Here is a 17,949-nt window from a genome sequence, read left to right on the forward strand (position 1 = left end):
ACATATATATATATATATATATATATATATATATATATATATATATATACTCTCCTGCCACTTTATTAGGTGCACCTGTCCAAATGCTCGTTAACACTTAATTTCTAATCAGCCAATCACATGGCGGCAACTCAGTGCATTTAGGCATGTAGGCATTTAGTCAAGACAATCTCCTGCAGTTCAAACCGAGCATCATTATGGGGAAGAAAGGTGATTTGAGTGCCTTTGAACGTGGCATGGTTGTTGGTGCCAGAAGGGCTGGTCTGAGTATTTCAGAAACTGCTGATCTACTGGGATTTTCACGCACAACCATCTCTAGGGTTTACAGAGAATGGTCCGAAAAAGAAAAAACATCCAGTAAGCAGCAGTTCTGTGGGCGGAAATGCCTTGTTGAGGACAGAGGAGAATGGGCAGACTGGTTCGAGCTGATAGAAAGGCAACAGTGACTCAAATCGCCACCCTTTACAACCAGGGTTCCTATTTAAACCGGCAGCTCCCATCATCCCCCGCTGGATCTTTGAGTTTTACGCCTTAGAGAAACCTTCCTGGCATTGTTCCCATGCTTGTTCCTGTTTCCCTTCCTGCTCCCCTTGATCTCCTGTTGCTGACCCCGGACCTGACCTCTGCATCTCTGCCGCCTGTCCTGACTGCCTGCGTGGGCCCAACTTTGCCGTGGGCTCAGGTAAAGACCGGGCGCCACTTAAATTCTGGTCCCAGGTGTCGGCTAGTACCATCTCCCGCGGTACTGACCCCGAGCCCTGACAGACTGTAATCTCTCACAAGCAGGCCGTCATTCCTACTGTTTCATTTAGAAATGTTAATACTCTGTAAAGTCTTTTTTGTTTGTATTTGTTCCCCGTTATCTGTAAAGTGCTACAGAATTTTATGGCGCTATATAAATAAGGATTATTATTATTATTAATTCTCGGTAGATGTCGTATGTCTGTCTCTCTTGGTATCACAGGAACTGCCTCAACAGTTCTCTCGTTCAGGGACAGCTTTGCCCAGAACATATCTCGCACAACTGTGTAGTGCCTAAGAGACCCCAGTGTTGGGATGCCTGTAAACCCAACAAGATGCTGGGTAATCTAGTCTAGACATAATTCTACTTGTGGCCTCCAAAATTCCAATTCTGCTCCTGCCCTCACTAAATCACATTTGTAATGTCATACTTACATGACCAAAACACCTCAACATTCTTGACAAAAATATATGTGATGCCAAAAGGAGATACCTCCTCACCACAACTCACCTGGCAAAAAGAAACTTGTCACGTCCCAACAGCTACATACAACGTTTAACGTATTTCTCTGTATGCTCATTGTCGGGTTCCAACCCCTGAAAGCAGGAGAAGGAGTGACTGGCTGTTGCCAATATTCAGGGAGTTTCCTCACTGATGTAGCAATTTTTATATGGATATCCCATAGTGTACTCTCAGAGGAGGGTGGGGATAGATACAATACAGTTGCATTCGTCCCTTGTAGGGTATTATGGCTTCCGCTGAGGTTATATATCCCTCAGCAAGAGGAAGCAGGATGTAAAGATGTAGCCTGCTATGGTTTTCCATCCAGTGTTTCTTGCTGGATCCAACACATGGGCAAATGGAAGCAAACAGCATGCCTCCGTCTACCAGTATATGACTATCGGTACATTCAATGTATAAGCCCAGAGCTTTCATGTGCTGTGATATGACTCTTTCTTAACCTAATTAAGTGATAGTTAAAAAAAAAAAAATATTGAAAACACATATATGTATTTGTCTTGGTTAAAAGAATATGTAATTTAGGAATGACCATAAGAGAAGCCTTCCAACTGTTTAGTGTTCATGGATTTTTTCACTGCGCCAGAATGGAGCGGAGGAAGAAAAGATAACATTTTAGGTGGAGGCTTTTCTGTAGCCCTCTTCACTTATATTTATCCTCTTTTTTGTAGGTCCCTATTAAAGCTTTTTATTATTGGTAGGTAGTTGTGTGTGTGTGTGTGTGTGGTGGGATGTTACAAAACTGGATAAAGGAAAGGGACATGATTTGTAATGGGCAACAGGATTATTACTTTGAGGGCCACATTGGGGTGCATTGTGGGGTGTTATAGGAAAGGGGCATTATATAGGTTGAGGTCACAGGAAAATGTGAGGCCATTAAGGAGTCATTAAACAGTATGGGTTGGGGGTATTTTCCCGTCTGGGCACACTAGGGGGCTGGCTTACCACATGAACACTTTTGTACCTCATTCACTCTTCTATTAATTGGGATATATGCCTGACAGGCAGTAAGAAAGTCACACAGACATAACTATCACTAAACTACTTTACTTTTAAAATTACCCTTATTTTGCATAAATATTTTCCTCATGGAAAACTTTCCATGTGACTGGATCAGAATTTCACAGCTTTATCCTATTTATGAAGTTAAAATGAGCTTTCTTAGCAAATGCTTTGATTACACTAAAGCCTGGATGCGGAGGGACAATTCATCTTCCTTCGTGTTGTATGATGCGCTACACATCAGCTGATTCACGGCTGCATCACCTCACGTCACGCAGCAGCCGCTGATTCGCCACGCCTTTTCATAACGTCACCTCACCCACGGGCGTTGTTGTGCGCCTGCGCAGTGATTCTGTGACCGGCACTGTAGACGGAGAAGACCCAGGCCGAGCAGTCAGCATCATGTCCGGACAGTGGCCTCACAATACAGCCCGGGGGCGAGATTTTAACAGCATCATCCAGACATGCAGCGGCAACATCCAGAGGATCACCAACAACAGTGAGTGTGTTGTCCTGGTGATGGAGTGGCCTGTCATCTGATCTGTCACCGGGCCTGTGTCTGTATGTTATTACATGCATGGGCCCTGTGCTGTGGCTAGTAATGTCCGGTGTTGTACATCCACACCTAGTAGCATAGGATGTGCATAGGAAGTGAGGCAGGAAAGGCACCACATCCCTGGATCCCCTGCATTGTACATCTGCTGGACAGCCTCTGCTTGCATCACTGGTCAGGAACCTTGTGATCAGAGAAGGGTCCTGTGATTCTAATTGGAGCCTTGTGCGTGTCCTTCTGTGAAAGAACAAGGCTTTATTCATGATGGAAATGTCTGACCTACCAATGATTATGCCAGAATAGCTCTGATCACAGCTGAAATCAGATAACATGGTGAAGGTTATGTAGATTATGGCGGAGGCTGGGCAATACATCTCCTGACATGTGTATTCTAGATAACAGAGGTAACAGCTCTGGGGTATCTTGTATTGATAGAATAAAGTTATTCCACCCGTAGATTACTACATAAATTAACAACCTTCTCAACAAGGTATGACCCCATAGAATCTGGTACTGTCAGAAGCGATTGGATTGTACTGTGTAGGGACACACCCAAACTGGTGACATCCAGTAATTCCTATTACTTGGTAGAATAAGAGATGACACATTATAAAGTTACTAGAATTGTTAATATTATAGGGAACCTAAGTATTTAGGAAAGCAGATATGTCTGTAGATGACACTATATATATTTCTAAGGGAATTACACTGACATTTTGAGATCTGATCATAGTATAAGAAAGAGACCCTGGTAAAAACTAAAGCAAAGGAGATGATTTTTCATAAAGGCTTGAATATTTTTATTATTTAATTTCACTTCCTTAAATGAACTCCACTTTGATGATGGGAATTAGCATTGCCTAGAGACAGCTTTATAAACAAGGTCAGGTACCTTGCAGTGCTCCAAGACCCTTTTGCTTTAGGAATGGAAAGTCACCCATATCACATTGTTGGTATTTATTCTATACCTGCACAATTTTAAAGAGGTTTATAGCTACAGTAGTAGTTTTGGCCAGTTCTCCAATAACACAGTAATTCCTACACCAGGAAATTAATTGGCTGTTAAAAATATATTTTTATCATATTCCACAAGATATAGCACAAATGATTGGGTGGGACTCTACCTTTAGTATCTTCCTCCATTGGGACAGTAGGGTTCCTGTGATGGTCATCAAGAGATTCTTGTGTCGCTGATGTCAATAGAAAGACCACAATTTTCTTTATTAAAATCTATGGGGGACAGCTTTCTTTTTTTTGGGTGCATTTTTGCAATATGCAAGGGTCTAAAGAAGTTAGCCAGTGGGTGTGTCTGTTGCGGTGTTCCTAAATGTATCTTTCCAAAATTTTTTGCGGCTCTTTGTAGAGCATGACACCATGCTTCGTTCCATAAATGCAACAAAAAAGTTGCAAAAAACCCTGCAAAACAGAGACAAAAAGGGAAAAAAAGACATGTATCACAACAGCAAATTAAGAAAGAGATATAGCACTGCTAAAGTATGCCGACCTCAGCCAACTTTAAGAAGTCACAAATTAGTGTTAAATACCTTGGGGTCTGGTTTCCGAGGAACTTGACGGAGATTTCTAGGAAAAATTACCATCCAAATGTATGCATGCAGATGGTCTATACCCATTACTTTTTACATAACCTATTTTTCCTGTCCCAGGAAACCCATCATTCCCTCCACAGGGGTCTATTTAGGCAGTGGGACTTTCGGGCGCAAGGAGATTTTTATTTTTTTTTTAATTTTCATCTAGGACATACTCAATGTTGCTAAACCTTCCCTATGTGGACCCTGGAGGGCCATGCAACTTTCCCACTTTCTTCCCTTTTCTCATTAAAGGAAATCCTTCAAAATAAAACATGACAAAACAGGCACACTAACTCATAAATCCAGGTACCGTGACTGTGGCAACCTTATATTTGTTATCCATGGCCTCCTTCCTTGTAAAATAAAATGTTACAATTATGCTAATTAGCCATGAAGTCTCTGAGGCAGATATTCTGCAGATCCATAGGATGTTACAGTGTCCAGGTGCACATCACACCTTACCCCTGCTCTCTCGGCACTTGGTTTGAGGGCCTCAACTTTAATGTGACGCATCAGTATCCACCACCCTAAATGCAGCAACTAATATGAATACCACAGTATAGTAATAATACTATTCCAGCTACCAAATACTGTATTCAGAGCAGACAATAAGGTGCAGATCCCATGTGAAACATTATTATTAATAGAAGTGCTCATTGGACACAGACCACAACTCGTGGCTTTAGTTGAGATGAGTGTGTGCATCACTTTATGTACTTGCTCAGTAGTGAAGTCTCTTAGCTACAGATCAGAGGAAAAAGGCACTGGGAAGGAATGCTTGTACACTCATGACTGTGCAGTTGAAGTCGGAAGTTTGACTTGCTGACTAAACAGCCCTGGGTCGCGCAGACCATTAGACAGCCATATGGACACTGATCCACTAAAAAGTATAACATTAATGCAACCCTGTGTTCAAAAATTGGACGGATCCTAGCCAATTTTCATTGTCTGTGTTGTTGTTTCCATAATATGGGTACAAAAAAGCACCCGTAACCCACCACTATATTAGAATTTGTCTTAATGTATTTCATCTTGTTCTTTGATATCCATTTAGCTGCTCAGATTCGGACCTTGTTGAATCAACTTGGAACCAGTAAAGACTCAAGTAAACTCCAACAGAACCTGTAAGTTATCGGTTGTAATAATGTATTATTTTAAAGAATGTAAGTAGCACTAGGCGGAAATTTTGAAATGTAACCTGTGCTTGTTTACAGCCAACAGATTCAGCATTCCACCAATGTATTGGCTAAGGAAACTAACACTTATTTGAAGGATCTTGCATCTGTTCCCACTCCTTTGTCACCCACAGAGCAGGTAATGCATCCCTTTTAATTACATTTCAGACTAAAATTGCCCCAAATTACTAAAAAAGATTAGGATTAAAATTTGAGAACTTTCTATCATGGGCAGACCCCTTTAATAAATTATCCTAAAGATAGTCCAATAATTGTCAGAGTTGGAGAACCACTTTAACAGGTTTGTCTCCTAAGCACCAGAAGTCCGGTTCATTAAAGATAAATGGGCATCATAGATGTGAGAAATGGCTAACTTTGTATCACATGAATTTGTCATATAACACTACATTCCCCCTTTTTTGGCAAAATAGGCTGCTTACCGGTAGAGTAGAGGGATCTAATGGTACAACTTTATCTGAAAGTTCTTTGCTTTTCCCTCTATTTAGATCTTTCTCAGTGTGGTTCTTTGCATTTTAATATTTTAATGTTTTATCTTTCTTATAGCGTCAGCAGAAATTGCAGAAAGAGCGTCTTATGAATGATTTTTCTGCTGCACTTAACCATTTCCAAGCAGTCCAGAGACAAGTGTCAGAGAAGGAGAAGGAGACCGTAGCACGTGCCAGAGCCGGGTCTCGTCTCTCCGTAAGTTCAAATCTAACACCATGCCAACTGGTCTAGATTTTGGTTAAAAATGGAAAATCACAGGTATCCAGATGCATCCTCTTGCTGAGTTCTCTTGTACTTGCATAAGGGAGGGTCTGTCCATTAGCAGGGATTTCTGGATTTTTGCTTGTGCTCACAAAAAGACCAAGCTACCAATAGCCTTTTAGGCCTCATGTTGCAATACTAGATCATGGGGGCTGGTAGCATCACAGTTTACAATAAATGCCTCTTCTGTGGATGTAATTCACCTACATGATTCAGTTTGTTCTAGGCTATTATTTGAAATGGCACTTACAAAAACCAAGAGGTTGCTGCATGACACCTAAATTAACAATTTTGTTGTCTGGTCTTAAAGGAAACTTACCATGAGGAATCTACTATGAGAAGTGGATCTGATGGTAGATTGCTCCTGCCTCTACCCTGATTTGTAATTTAATAATCCTGGAACCTTATCTAACTTGTTAAAAATTTTTTTTTTAGTAATATGTAAACTAATTGCAGTGGCTACTGGGGCGTAGAGTAGCTTAGCTCCTAGTGGCTGTCCAGGCTAGTACTTGCCCCAGTAGCCTCTGCTGTTAATTTACACATTACTAAAATAGAGTTAGGGAAGAGGCAGACTGGAGCAATCCGCCATTAGCTCTACATCTTATAGTAAAATATTCATCGGAAGTTTCCTTTTAAGGCTCTGTTCACATCTGTATCAGTCAGAGAACTTTTATTGCTGATTCACACTGCAGTTTTTGTCCGTCAAGCAATGGTGAGATGAAGAACCCAATGATAAGTTATAGAAATCTGCTGTGTATTGAACCTGAACTACATTGGAAATTATTCTCCATATCGAGGAAGCAGGAACTCTGCATCATATATCAATATGATACACAGAATTTGGTGCCCGGCAGTGTGGTCAGCCAGTGTCAGACATAACACTTTTCATTTCCCATATTTGTGTATCTCTATATAAAACAATCTTGTACTAAATAAAGGGGCTCACAATAAAACTTCACTTTTCTAAATGACTTAAGAGATTTTTCCTTGCATGCTTTTATTTTGAAAAGATTTATAGCTGTGCAGCAATGTTGTTAAGGAGTAATTATGAATAAGTATTGATGTTGCTAGAAAACCAGTGTTCTATCAACTGCATCGCTTGTAAACTGAAATAACGTAAGGCAGTTATTGACTTCTTTTTCTTTAGGGTGATGAGAGGCAGAAGGAAGAACCACTCGTCTCATTTGACAAGTAAGTACACCAAGGATACACTACATTTAAAGGGGTTGTCTGGAGGTGGCTGCTACCTTTCAAATACAGATCCTCTCTTGACTGTGCGTGCGTGGTATTGCAACTTAGCTCAATTCATCTTTATACAGCTAATCTGCAATACCAATAGCCCAAACCATAGTAAGTTGGGGAGCTGTTTTTGGAAGAGGACTAACGAGGTTTGTTAAACTTCTAAAGGGCCCGTTTATGCGTAAATGGAAGAGTTCAAATATATATGAAATTTTTTGATAGTGATGTTCATATAATGTTGGGAGGTTTGCACCATCACAGGCATGTGACAGATATTTCATGGGGTACATATCCAAAATAATAGGACATTACAGGAAACAAAACAATAGAAATGAAGAACCATCTTGCAAGAGCTGACAATGGGCCCTGCTCCCAAGTCTCCTCTACTTTAGAGGTCTTCCTGTCACTTTCAGAAGCTTAACATTTCATATCTCTACTTCACATTTTACAAACGGTTGTTGAATGGGTTTTTGCCCAGGTTTACAGAACCAGGTCCTAGGTGTTTACCCTTGGTTTCGAAGCCTGCTCCGCTCTTGCAGTATACTCATTTTGCAAAGCGTTGCCATATAAACAAACCTCTGCTCAGCTGTGAGAAGGCCCATATCGTCGTCCAATTTTATTTGAATAGTTGGTGAGAAGTCTAACATTTGGCCATACATGATACTAGATAAAAACCCTGAATCCCCCACATTACAGCCAGGTTAGTTTCTCTCCTCTGCAGCTTCATGGCATGCATCCTTCAGATAAGGGTTCTCATGTCTTGACAGATATATGCACACTTATTATATTAATACATTTTCTTTGCTTCATCTTTATTTGCGTAAAGTAATGAAGATTGGAACCAAATGCAAAGCCAAGAGGAAGATCTTGGAATCACTGAACAGGACTTGGAGCTTATAAAAGAGAGAGAGAGTGCAATTCAGAAACTAGAAGTGAGAATCTTTATGTATTGTATATTTAATATGTATTATTGTTCATGGATTTAAAAAGGCTTTTTTCATGGGTATTTATATAATAAAGGGTTACTTAGCTCTCCCCAAGGTGCTTCCAAGGTCCTGAGAAGAGTTCTCCAAGCATTACCATTATGTATGGAGCCACATCCTTTTCTGGTATCTGGACAAAAGTGTTTAGATATGGGGACTGCTGGGTAATGTTTTGCTATGTAAATGTCCCATTTGTAGTTCTTTAACATCTGATATAGTGAACTGGAAACACACTTTAATTTTGTGTATCATTTTGTGTTGTATAGCTATAGATGTCATACATCAAAGCTTTGTATGCTTCCTCCTTACAGGCAGATATTCTTGATGTGAATCAGATCTTCAAAGATTTGGCAGTTATGATTCACGACCAAGGAGAGATGATAGGTAAAAATCCTTCACTTCTAACCTTATTGCCTCACGTAGGAAGACTGCTACAATTAATGCTATACTTACTAATTATATCATCAAATAATAATTGAACTACACTACAAATTTATATAGAGTAGATTTAATTAGGTTTTTATAGATCTTAAAGAAAGTAAAACCTTGTATCTTCTGATGCCAATAACTTTTTCATACTTCGCTATCCAGAAGCTGTACAAGGTGTCTGTCATTTTTTTGCAGGATAAGCTAATGTTTTCAATGCTAACCCTTTGGGGACTGTGTGACATTTTGATAAAAAAAAATTTTTTAAATTTATTATGTGTAGCAAAAAAAGTGTTGATTTGGACAACAATTTTTATATTTTGAAATATCAAGCATTTTGGGACACAGGGATACCTGACGCGTATGTTCATTTTAATCAGTGAGCCTGACCGGTGCATCACATATCACACAGTTGTTTCTGTGCAGTGTACGTGGGGAAAGAGGGCAAATCTGACTCCAAGCTTTTTGACTGCAGTTAATAAAATTATTGATGAGATGGATGATTTTTAATTATGGCATTGTTCTTTTAATTTTTTTATTCATATGGATTAAATACTCCTATATAGTTTTTTTTTTTAGCCTATGTTGGTAGGCATGTGGCTTAATAGAACGATGCTACAGGAAGCCCAGGGCTTCAGTTAGTATTAGTTCTGAGCCTGGGCTGTGATAACACTACCCAGTGCCAGCAGCAGAATTCTTCAATCTTCTCCTGACGAGAAGAAAGAGGTTTCATCAAAAGTAATACCCTTAATGACAGCCATAAAAACCTGATATGGTGTTCATTACGAGGTTAAACAAAAAACATAATACAAATCTATTTTTTCTTATTACAGATAGTATAGAAGCCAATGTTGAAAGTGCAGAAGTTCATGTAGAAAGAGGAACTGAGCAGTTACAGAGGGCAGCATATTACCAGGTAAGTACCAATTACGTATGACTGAACTGCAATCCTGAGATGGAGACTGTTAGCTGCATTTGAGACAGTAAACACCAGTAGGTTTTTGTGGATCATTGGTTTAGTGTTGCAAATGTGTTACATTCTTCCATTAAAAAAAACCCAAAAAACTATACCTACTGGGCAGTGAGTGTTTTTCAGTTGCAGCGGCAGTACATCTTGACTTTATTTTTTGGTCCTGAGGTCACTGTGAAGCCAATGTGTAGTACATTAGTTGCTGTAAAGAACTGTGCTCTTTGCACTTTTTATAAGTGCCAGCAGGGCAGTTTACTGTGACACTATTCATGGGCCTGCCCAGGAGAGGGGGGGCCTGGAGTCACAGCTCCCTCAGTCAGATCCATTGTCGCTCCTGGAGAGTAATGAAGCTGACAGCCGCACATGACCGTTCTGCTCCGTTCATCTCTATGGAGCTGACGGAGATTGCTGAGCATGGCCATTTTGGCTTGTGGACAAGTACAGATTTGTTTTCTCATCACTGATGCCTTACTAAACCATTCTTTCCAAAGTGCTTTTTCACACTTCAGTTTTTTTCAACGCAGTTCTGCTCAGTGGGAAAGGAAAATAATTTTGAGCCTGTCCCTATTTTGTTCCCTGACAACATTGGATCAGTGGAAGAAAAGTTGAAAAAGGCCATTGAAAGGAATGGCTCAGTAAGGCATCTTTTAAGCCAGGAAGAGAAAAACTATCTGTATTTTGTGGCCATAAGCCAAAATTGCTTCGTGAAATGTGAATCCACCGTAAATGTACATGACCATGTGCTTTAATCTCCCTTTGGAGATGAGGGCTCCTCACCATTTCCATCTTCATATGGAGCTGGGAGGCTATACCACAGTATGGCCATGAACCTTTTTCTGGCTGGCTGCCCTTCTCTGTCATGGTGCAATGAAACATGAGACTTATCTACCTCTTTTCTGTCTGTTTCCCCATTATCCCCTAGCTACAGAATTCAATTGATTGAAAGACTTTTAGAGCGGTTTATAGACTGTGTACTCCCTTTAGATTTGTGGTCAGAACATTTTGGGTATTATTGCTTGCATAGGAGATCAAGAAATCCCAGAATCTGTAATTGGTATTTAACTTTACAAGGGTTTTTTTTTGTACTAAATTACAGAAACCGCTAAGATCGTGATTTTTCTGAATGTAAAGATTGCATAGTTTTTGAGAGTAAAGATAATCTTGTAACAAGAAATTAGGGTTGAAAACCTGATTTTAGTTGGTCAGCCAGTAGTTAGGATAGTATTTGGTTGTATGACTGCATTTCCCCTGCCAACACCCATAAACAGAACTATACTGGCAATATATGACATTGCTGTTTTGTGAAAAGAAAAAAAGATTTGTAGGTGTATGATAAATAACCTTCATTTTTGTCTTTCTCCTTTAGAAAAAGTCACGGAAGAAGATTTGCATCCTAACCCTTGTCCTTGCTATTGTAGCAGTTATTCTGGCTATTATCATATGGTTTTCTGTGAAGTCCTGATCTATATGTCTTAACATGTCCAATTAATTGAAAGCCCAAGTTTTTTCATCATGTCTCCCACACGTCTGCAAATACGGACTTTCTAGTGTGCAAAATGTCCACCTAAAGTTAATGTAGAGGGACTGCATTTGGTAAAATTGGAGATTAGCAAAAAAAAGTTGAACAGTATGAAGGTGATGCTCAAAAGGTACATTTACATTACCAAGAATTCCTAGTTATTTATCTATGCAGCTGACTTGGTAACGGTTCAATTTTTTACAGCATCCCATAGCACATTAGGACTTGGGTTTTTCTGACACTACACTAATATTTCATTCAGCTGCTGTCTTTTCCGGGCTGTCGATCAGCCCTTACTACACACTGTCTCGCGTATTGATCTGCACAAGCTCCCCCAAACTTATTTCCTTTTGGTGCCTGCCCTTAGATTGTACATAAAATATCTTGCTTTATCTGTGTTTCATAGGCTTGTACCAGTAGTGACTAAAAGGACCCAGCAATATTTTCTACTCATTGGACAGTAGTGGGTTATTCTTATGACATGTGTGTGCTATATGTATACACAATAATATGTGGTTTTCTTGTATATACTTTGTCTCATTAACTTTCTTTCTACTTTATGATGTTGATAGACCACTCAGAAGAATGGAATTACATATGTATAGGAATTAATAAAAAAAAACCTATTAAACAAGGATATATCCTTTCTGTGTTTTATTTAGTTTATGTGCAGCCTGAAGTAAAGTTGATTTGCCATATATTTTGGTTCCCTTAGATTATTTTTGGGTTCTTTTTATCTATCGTTTATTCCAACATTCCTCTAAAATGTTCAGAATAAGGCCCACTGCACATAATCATGCCATGGAAACTGATTTGTGTGCAGGCAAGACCCCACGGACTGCACACACTGCAGTGGACAGAGAGTCCTTGTATCAGAGAAATGTGATGCTAGGACTTCCTGTCTGACTCCACCGCAGCTGTTATGTATGGGTTCCATATTTGGACTCACAGGGTTCGGTCCTGGTCTTGGCACTATATAGATAGCTTTCTTGAAGGTCCATTGATTTCAATGCTTAATTTTCCCTGTAGAAGGCTCTGCAGGGAAACGGTCAAAGGAAATCTACCTTCAAAATCAGGCATGGATAAACCAGGGGCACTTGCTTATATATCCAGCTGCAGTGACTCTGGTAAACTTCTTATATTTGTTATCAATTGCCCTCCATCCTTCTAAAATCAACATTTACTAGGGCAGTTCCCAGAGCCCCCTTTTGTCCTGAAAACATACAGTAGGGAAGTAAGAGTTCTCTTTACGTAGACTGCCAATTAAGGCCAACTAGTTGGTATGTGGCGACTTCTAGCCTCTGGCGCTCCACTATGGAATTCTAGGACAATATGCAACTATCCAGGACAGGATAAGGAAAACCATACCTCTTTTAGTGGCCTTGACGTCAAGCATGAACTTTCGGAAGCCTAATGACATGGATTAAAACCAAACCAGTATATGTATTCCAGAAGGAAAAGATTCCTATTTGTAGACAGCACAGTTTCGACCTGGTTGGGACTCTTCAGTAAAGTGTAGGGGACTGGTTTGGCTGAGTGAGAGGCTTGTGACTAGGGTCAAGAAAGTAAAAGTACTCCTTATGGTGACTACCTATCAAAGCCGCCTTGTCTTGGCTTCCTGAAGGTCATGCTTGATGTCAAGGGAGCTGCCGTACAAGGTACCTAAAACAGGAGTGGTATTCCTTATCCCATTATGGAAAACTTATTTTTATAAGATTACCACAGTTTGGCTTGATTTTGATGGTAGAACTTTTAAAGCATCATTCTTGGTCATCTGAAGGTGAGCCAGTTTCTTAAAGGTATCTGTCAAAGCAAGATATCCCATTGAGCACTTTGACTTCCATTCCATGATCAATGTAGGAAATGTAAGTATTTTAACCTCTTACCAACATGTGACGTACTAGTACGTCACAGGTCGGCTGTGGGGTTATATAGAGGGCTCATGGGCTGAGCCCAATCCATACAAGATGGAGAGGGTGCCTATTGTAGGTAAACCCTTAAAGCTTTGCCGGAGGCATTTAAATCCTGGCAGCGAGTGGGCGCCGCCATCTTGGACACAATTAAATCGTAATTGCACCGTCCCAAAGAATAAAGTAGACATGTCGTTTGGGGTGCACAGTGAAAGCCATAATACGGCACAAATTAGTTTTTTCATCATTTTCACTGCATTCCGATTTTTTTTTTTTCCTGCTTCCCAGTACAAGGCATGGACTATTAAATACTGTCACTATAAAGTGCAATTTGTTAAGCATAAAACAGGCCATCATACTGCTTTTTACAAGGAAAAATAAAGTTCTAGATTTTTGAAGATGGAGAGTAAAATATGGAAACGCAAAAAGGACCTTGGCGGGAAGGGATTAAGGATGTTGTATATATTTTTAAAGGCCAAGTTTTCTCATTCTATAATTCCATTTTTCATAAATTCAATACAATTATTCAAAACATTTTTTACATTTTATGAGCTTTGAACTTTATAGCAAAACATCAAACGTACATGCAAACAAAATAACAGTGCAGTGTCTCGTTTTTGCGAACAGCGTTTGGGAGTGGAAAATAAGAAAAATCACAGTATCATATTCAATGCAGAATCCACACTTATCTTTTTGTGACTACTTCGCTAAAAAATTATGCAAATTAGTTAGAACATCCGCATAGACAAAGAACACAGACAGACATGCAAACACACATTCATTCATTCCCCCCCCCCATACACAGCATCTTAAAAACCCCTTACCGACGCGTGCCATAATTGCACGGCGTTCGTCGGGTCCCGATGCATGGAGAGGGATCACGGATTGAGCCCTCTCCACAACCGGAGAGGAAGGAGATCCCCATATACTGCCATACTGTAGTATGGCAGTATATGGTAGGATCGATCAGACAATCTAGGGTTAAAGTGCCCTATGGAGTCTGAAAAATAGTAAAAATTAAAAAAATTTTTTTAAATAAAATGAAAAAAAAAAACCCTAAAAATTCAAATCACCCCCCTTTCCCTAGAACTGATATAAATATAAATAAACAGCAAAAGTCATAAACACATTGGGCATTTTTGGACGCGGCAATACCTAATCAAAATAACGGTTTTCACCGTGTTTAACCCCGTAACGTAAAATAGCGCCCGAAGTCGAAAATTGCACTTTTGCTATTTTAAAAAATATAAAAAAATTCTATAAAAAGTGATTGAAAGGTAGCACAGTCCTAAAAATGGTAGCATTAAAAACATCAAAAGTTGCAAAAAATTAAATCCACAGCTACGTACACTGAAGTATGAAGAAGTATTAGAGCCAGAAGATGGAAAAAAAATATTTTTGTACAAGAGGTTTTAGTTTTTGCAAATTTATGAAAACATAAAACCTATACTATATTATATTTGGTATTCCTGTGATCGCATGGACCCAAAGAATAAAGTAGACATGTCACTGCACAGTGAAAGCAGTAAAATCCAAGCCCACAAGAAAACTGCGCAAATGCTTTTTCACCATTTTCACTGTATTTGGAATTTTTTTACCACTTCCCAGTACATGGCATGGGATATTAAATACAGTCACTATGAAGTGCAATTTGTTACACAGAAAACAAGCCTTCATACAGCTAGCTCTTTACATGGAAAAATAAAAGTTATAGAGTTTTGAAGGTGGGGAGTGAAAAATGGATGAGAAAAAACTAAAAAGAGCCAAGTCGTTAAGGGGTTAAAGGAAGCAGACGATTATCGAGTAGTCTGGGGAGTCGCATGCCATCGCCCATAGATGGAATCAAACCTTTGTGGGCAAGATCTGTTAATGTATACTGTACAATTATGGAAGACAAATTAATTGATGAGCTGGCTCCAGTACATTATAATTAACTTCTGGATATAAACCGGGCCACATACAATGTAAAAGCCTAGGACAGGACCACATACAGCCTGACAACAGAAACACAAATCATTAACCAAAGCACCAACACAACATATTTTTGCATGGGTGTAGTATATACAATGAAGAAACTTAGATTTAATCAGGAGGTCCCTAGCAGTCATCAATGAAAGATTACAACTTCTCTCAGAGATGTCATCTTTCCAGCATAGTAAAGCATTATCAAAGGGGCAGCAGCCCTGAGATTGCAAGAAGGAATAGGACTGGGTGAAAGGTTTAGGGCAATTCGGGCAGCCCAACAACTCTTCCAGTTTTGTAAATTGTACTGTGATACTGATAGAGCCTAATTGTACCTGAAAAGCATGTCCAAATTGAGAGTAGTGGAAAGAAGATATTAGTGGCAACTCAAATTTCACTTTAAGTTCATCAAAGGACAGCAATTCAGTTTTATTAGACAGAATCTGGGTCAGGATCTTCACCGCAACACCTCCACCCATAGTCCATTCTTGAAGAGAAAATATTACAGGGAAATGGAGGAGGCGGAGTGGTAGACTTGACAAAGGATTATGCCCTACATCAGCACAAAGCAATTGTGTACAGTGGGAGGTGTACATCGGTAGTCGATTTATACCTTTAGAGAAGGTTAGTGAGCACTACATCAGAGCGCCCGCCAGAGAGTACATTTCCAAGGCAGCAAATCCCCCCTGGTCTTAGGAGCCCGCTGCAAGTAATACCCTGAATACCAATAGACTAATGGATTGCCACCGCAAGGGGCTCAATAGCCAGGGCGAATAGGAGCAGGAATAAAGGGCAACCCTGTCTAGTAAACCGGGCCATGTGGAAGGGGTCTGAGATATTGAGGTGAGTTCTGACCCTAGCTTTAGGATTTTAGTAAAAGTTTGACTAAGCAATGAATCTAAGACCAATCCCCGGGGTTTGAACCCTCGTCATGCAGACGCCGGGTTTGCTGCATATTGCAGTAAACACTCACTGCTATTGCCCATGAACGGTGATAGCCATTTTACTATTTTCAGACCCCCTAGGGTACTTTAACCATATGTTGTCTTATTGATCTTACCATGTGCATGATCACAACAACTCATCGCTCACTGTGATGTCATTGGGGAGTGGCAATCTGTTGCCATGACAGCCTCTGGTCATACAAATACCCTATGCCATCACGTTTTAGCACATATATTACAATGTGCGATTTGCACATTGTAATAGATGATGTGGAAAACCCCCATATACTGCCATACTGTAAACGCCCATATACTGACAACCTAGGGTTAAAAACTTAAAGTTCAAATCCCTCCCTTTTTCCTAGAACTGGTAGAAATAAAATAAATCATAAATAACAGTTATACCAAGGGTTGAACCCCATAATGGAAAATAGCACTTAAAATGTCCAAACCGCTACCTTTTCACTAAATAAAAACAAAAAGTGATCAAAAGGTTGTGCAGTCCTCAAAATGGTAGCAATGAAAACTTCAACACATCTTGCAAAAAAAAATGACACATTACACAGCTCGGTACAGCAAAGTATGAAAAATTTATTAGTGTAAGGAGAGGGCAAAACTATTTTATTTTCATACACAAGGTTTTAATTTTTCCAAATGTATTAAAACATAATAAAACCTGTACAAATCTAGTATTCCTGTGATCGCAACCATAGAATAAAGTAGAGGTGTTATTTGAAGTGCACTGTGAAAGTCGTAAAAAAGAAGAAAAGAAAGAAATTGGAATTTTTCCCATATATACCAAGCATAAATACTATCACTGCAAAGTTTAATTTGTTATGCAGAAATAAGCCCTCATACACTCACTTCACAGGAAAATAAAAAGTTACATGTCTATGTAGAGCGAAAAATAAAAAAAGGCTGCATCTTTAGGGGGATAATCATCATCTACATCAGGTGAGCTATAAAGAAAGGAGTATAAAAAAACCTCTGACCGGAGCTCCCAATGATTCCAATACGGCTGTTGTTCAAAATTCCTTCAAAGATCTTCAATTATATTCTACCGATGAGGAAAGTTTTGAAACAAGATGTAGGTCACTATTTAGAACGTCCTTAAGGTGCAGTTTTCTGCTTAAACTCTCTAAACAGTGTGGTAGCAAAAACTAAAAGAGAAAGTAGGCACCAAATTGCATAGTATGTTCTTAAAACCTTGGATTTTATTCTTAAAAGTTATACTCTCAAGAGTATGTTTAAAATGCGCATAAAACAGTATACAAAACGGGACGCCAGCTCCACTCGCTCGCCTGACCCTGGATTTCGCTGCTCTCAGGTTCTTCCGGGAAGAAGCCGTATTGGAATCATTGGGAGCTCCGGTCAGAGTTTTTTTATACTTCTTTTTTTTATTGTTTAAAGTGGGACTTGTTGGATCGGTCTCGGACTGTGGTGTTAGCTCCTGTGGTATGGAAGTGTGCTGCACTGTGTTTTTATAATTTTTGCATCAGGTAAGCTGATGGTAGATGTCCTTTACACTTGTACTTCTCTTCAGTAGCTGCTTTATGAGAGTCCTCTCCTACACTAATTCTTTTCATGGCATCCATCATGAACCATCCATAGTTCCCAGCTGCAGGTGTGGATCTATTCAGACAAGTAA

The 17,949-nt window shown here is 39.5% G+C and overlaps 1 protein-coding gene across 1 annotated transcript; it reads left to right on the forward strand.

The window, feature by feature from the left end:
• The first annotated feature begins 2,553 nt into the window (after positions 1–2,553).
• STX12 (syntaxin 12) lies at positions 2,554–12,122 on the forward strand. Its single transcript, XM_072136916.1, has 9 exons — positions 2,554–2,762; positions 5,460–5,529; positions 5,620–5,719; positions 6,145–6,282; positions 7,496–7,539; positions 8,414–8,519; positions 8,882–8,954; positions 9,830–9,912; positions 11,333–12,122. The coding sequence occupies exons 1-9, from the start codon at positions 2,666–2,668 to the stop codon at positions 11,426–11,428; spliced, it is 807 nt and encodes a 268-aa protein (XP_071993017.1). The 5' UTR covers positions 2,554–2,665; the 3' UTR covers positions 11,429–12,122.
• Positions 12,123–17,949: the final 5,827 nt, after the last annotated feature.

This window comes from Engystomops pustulosus, chromosome 2 (genome assembly GCF_040894005.1).
Source record: "Engystomops pustulosus chromosome 2, aEngPut4.maternal, whole genome shotgun sequence".
NCBI lineage: Eukaryota > Metazoa > Chordata > Amphibia > Anura > Leptodactylidae > Engystomops > Engystomops pustulosus.

Coding starts and splice junctions, on each gene's coding strand:
- STX12 (XM_072136916.1), top strand. CDS start 2,666: ATGTCCGGACAGTGGCCTCACAATACAGCCCGGGGGCGAGATTTTAAC. Junction 6,283..7,495: donor GAGCCGGGTCTCGTCTCTCC/GTAAGTTCAAAT, acceptor CTTTTTCTTTAG/GGTGATGAGAGGCAGAAGGA. Junction 8,520..8,881: donor GTGCAATTCAGAAACTAGAA/GTGAGAATCTTT, acceptor TCCTCCTTACAG/GCAGATATTCTTGATGTGAA.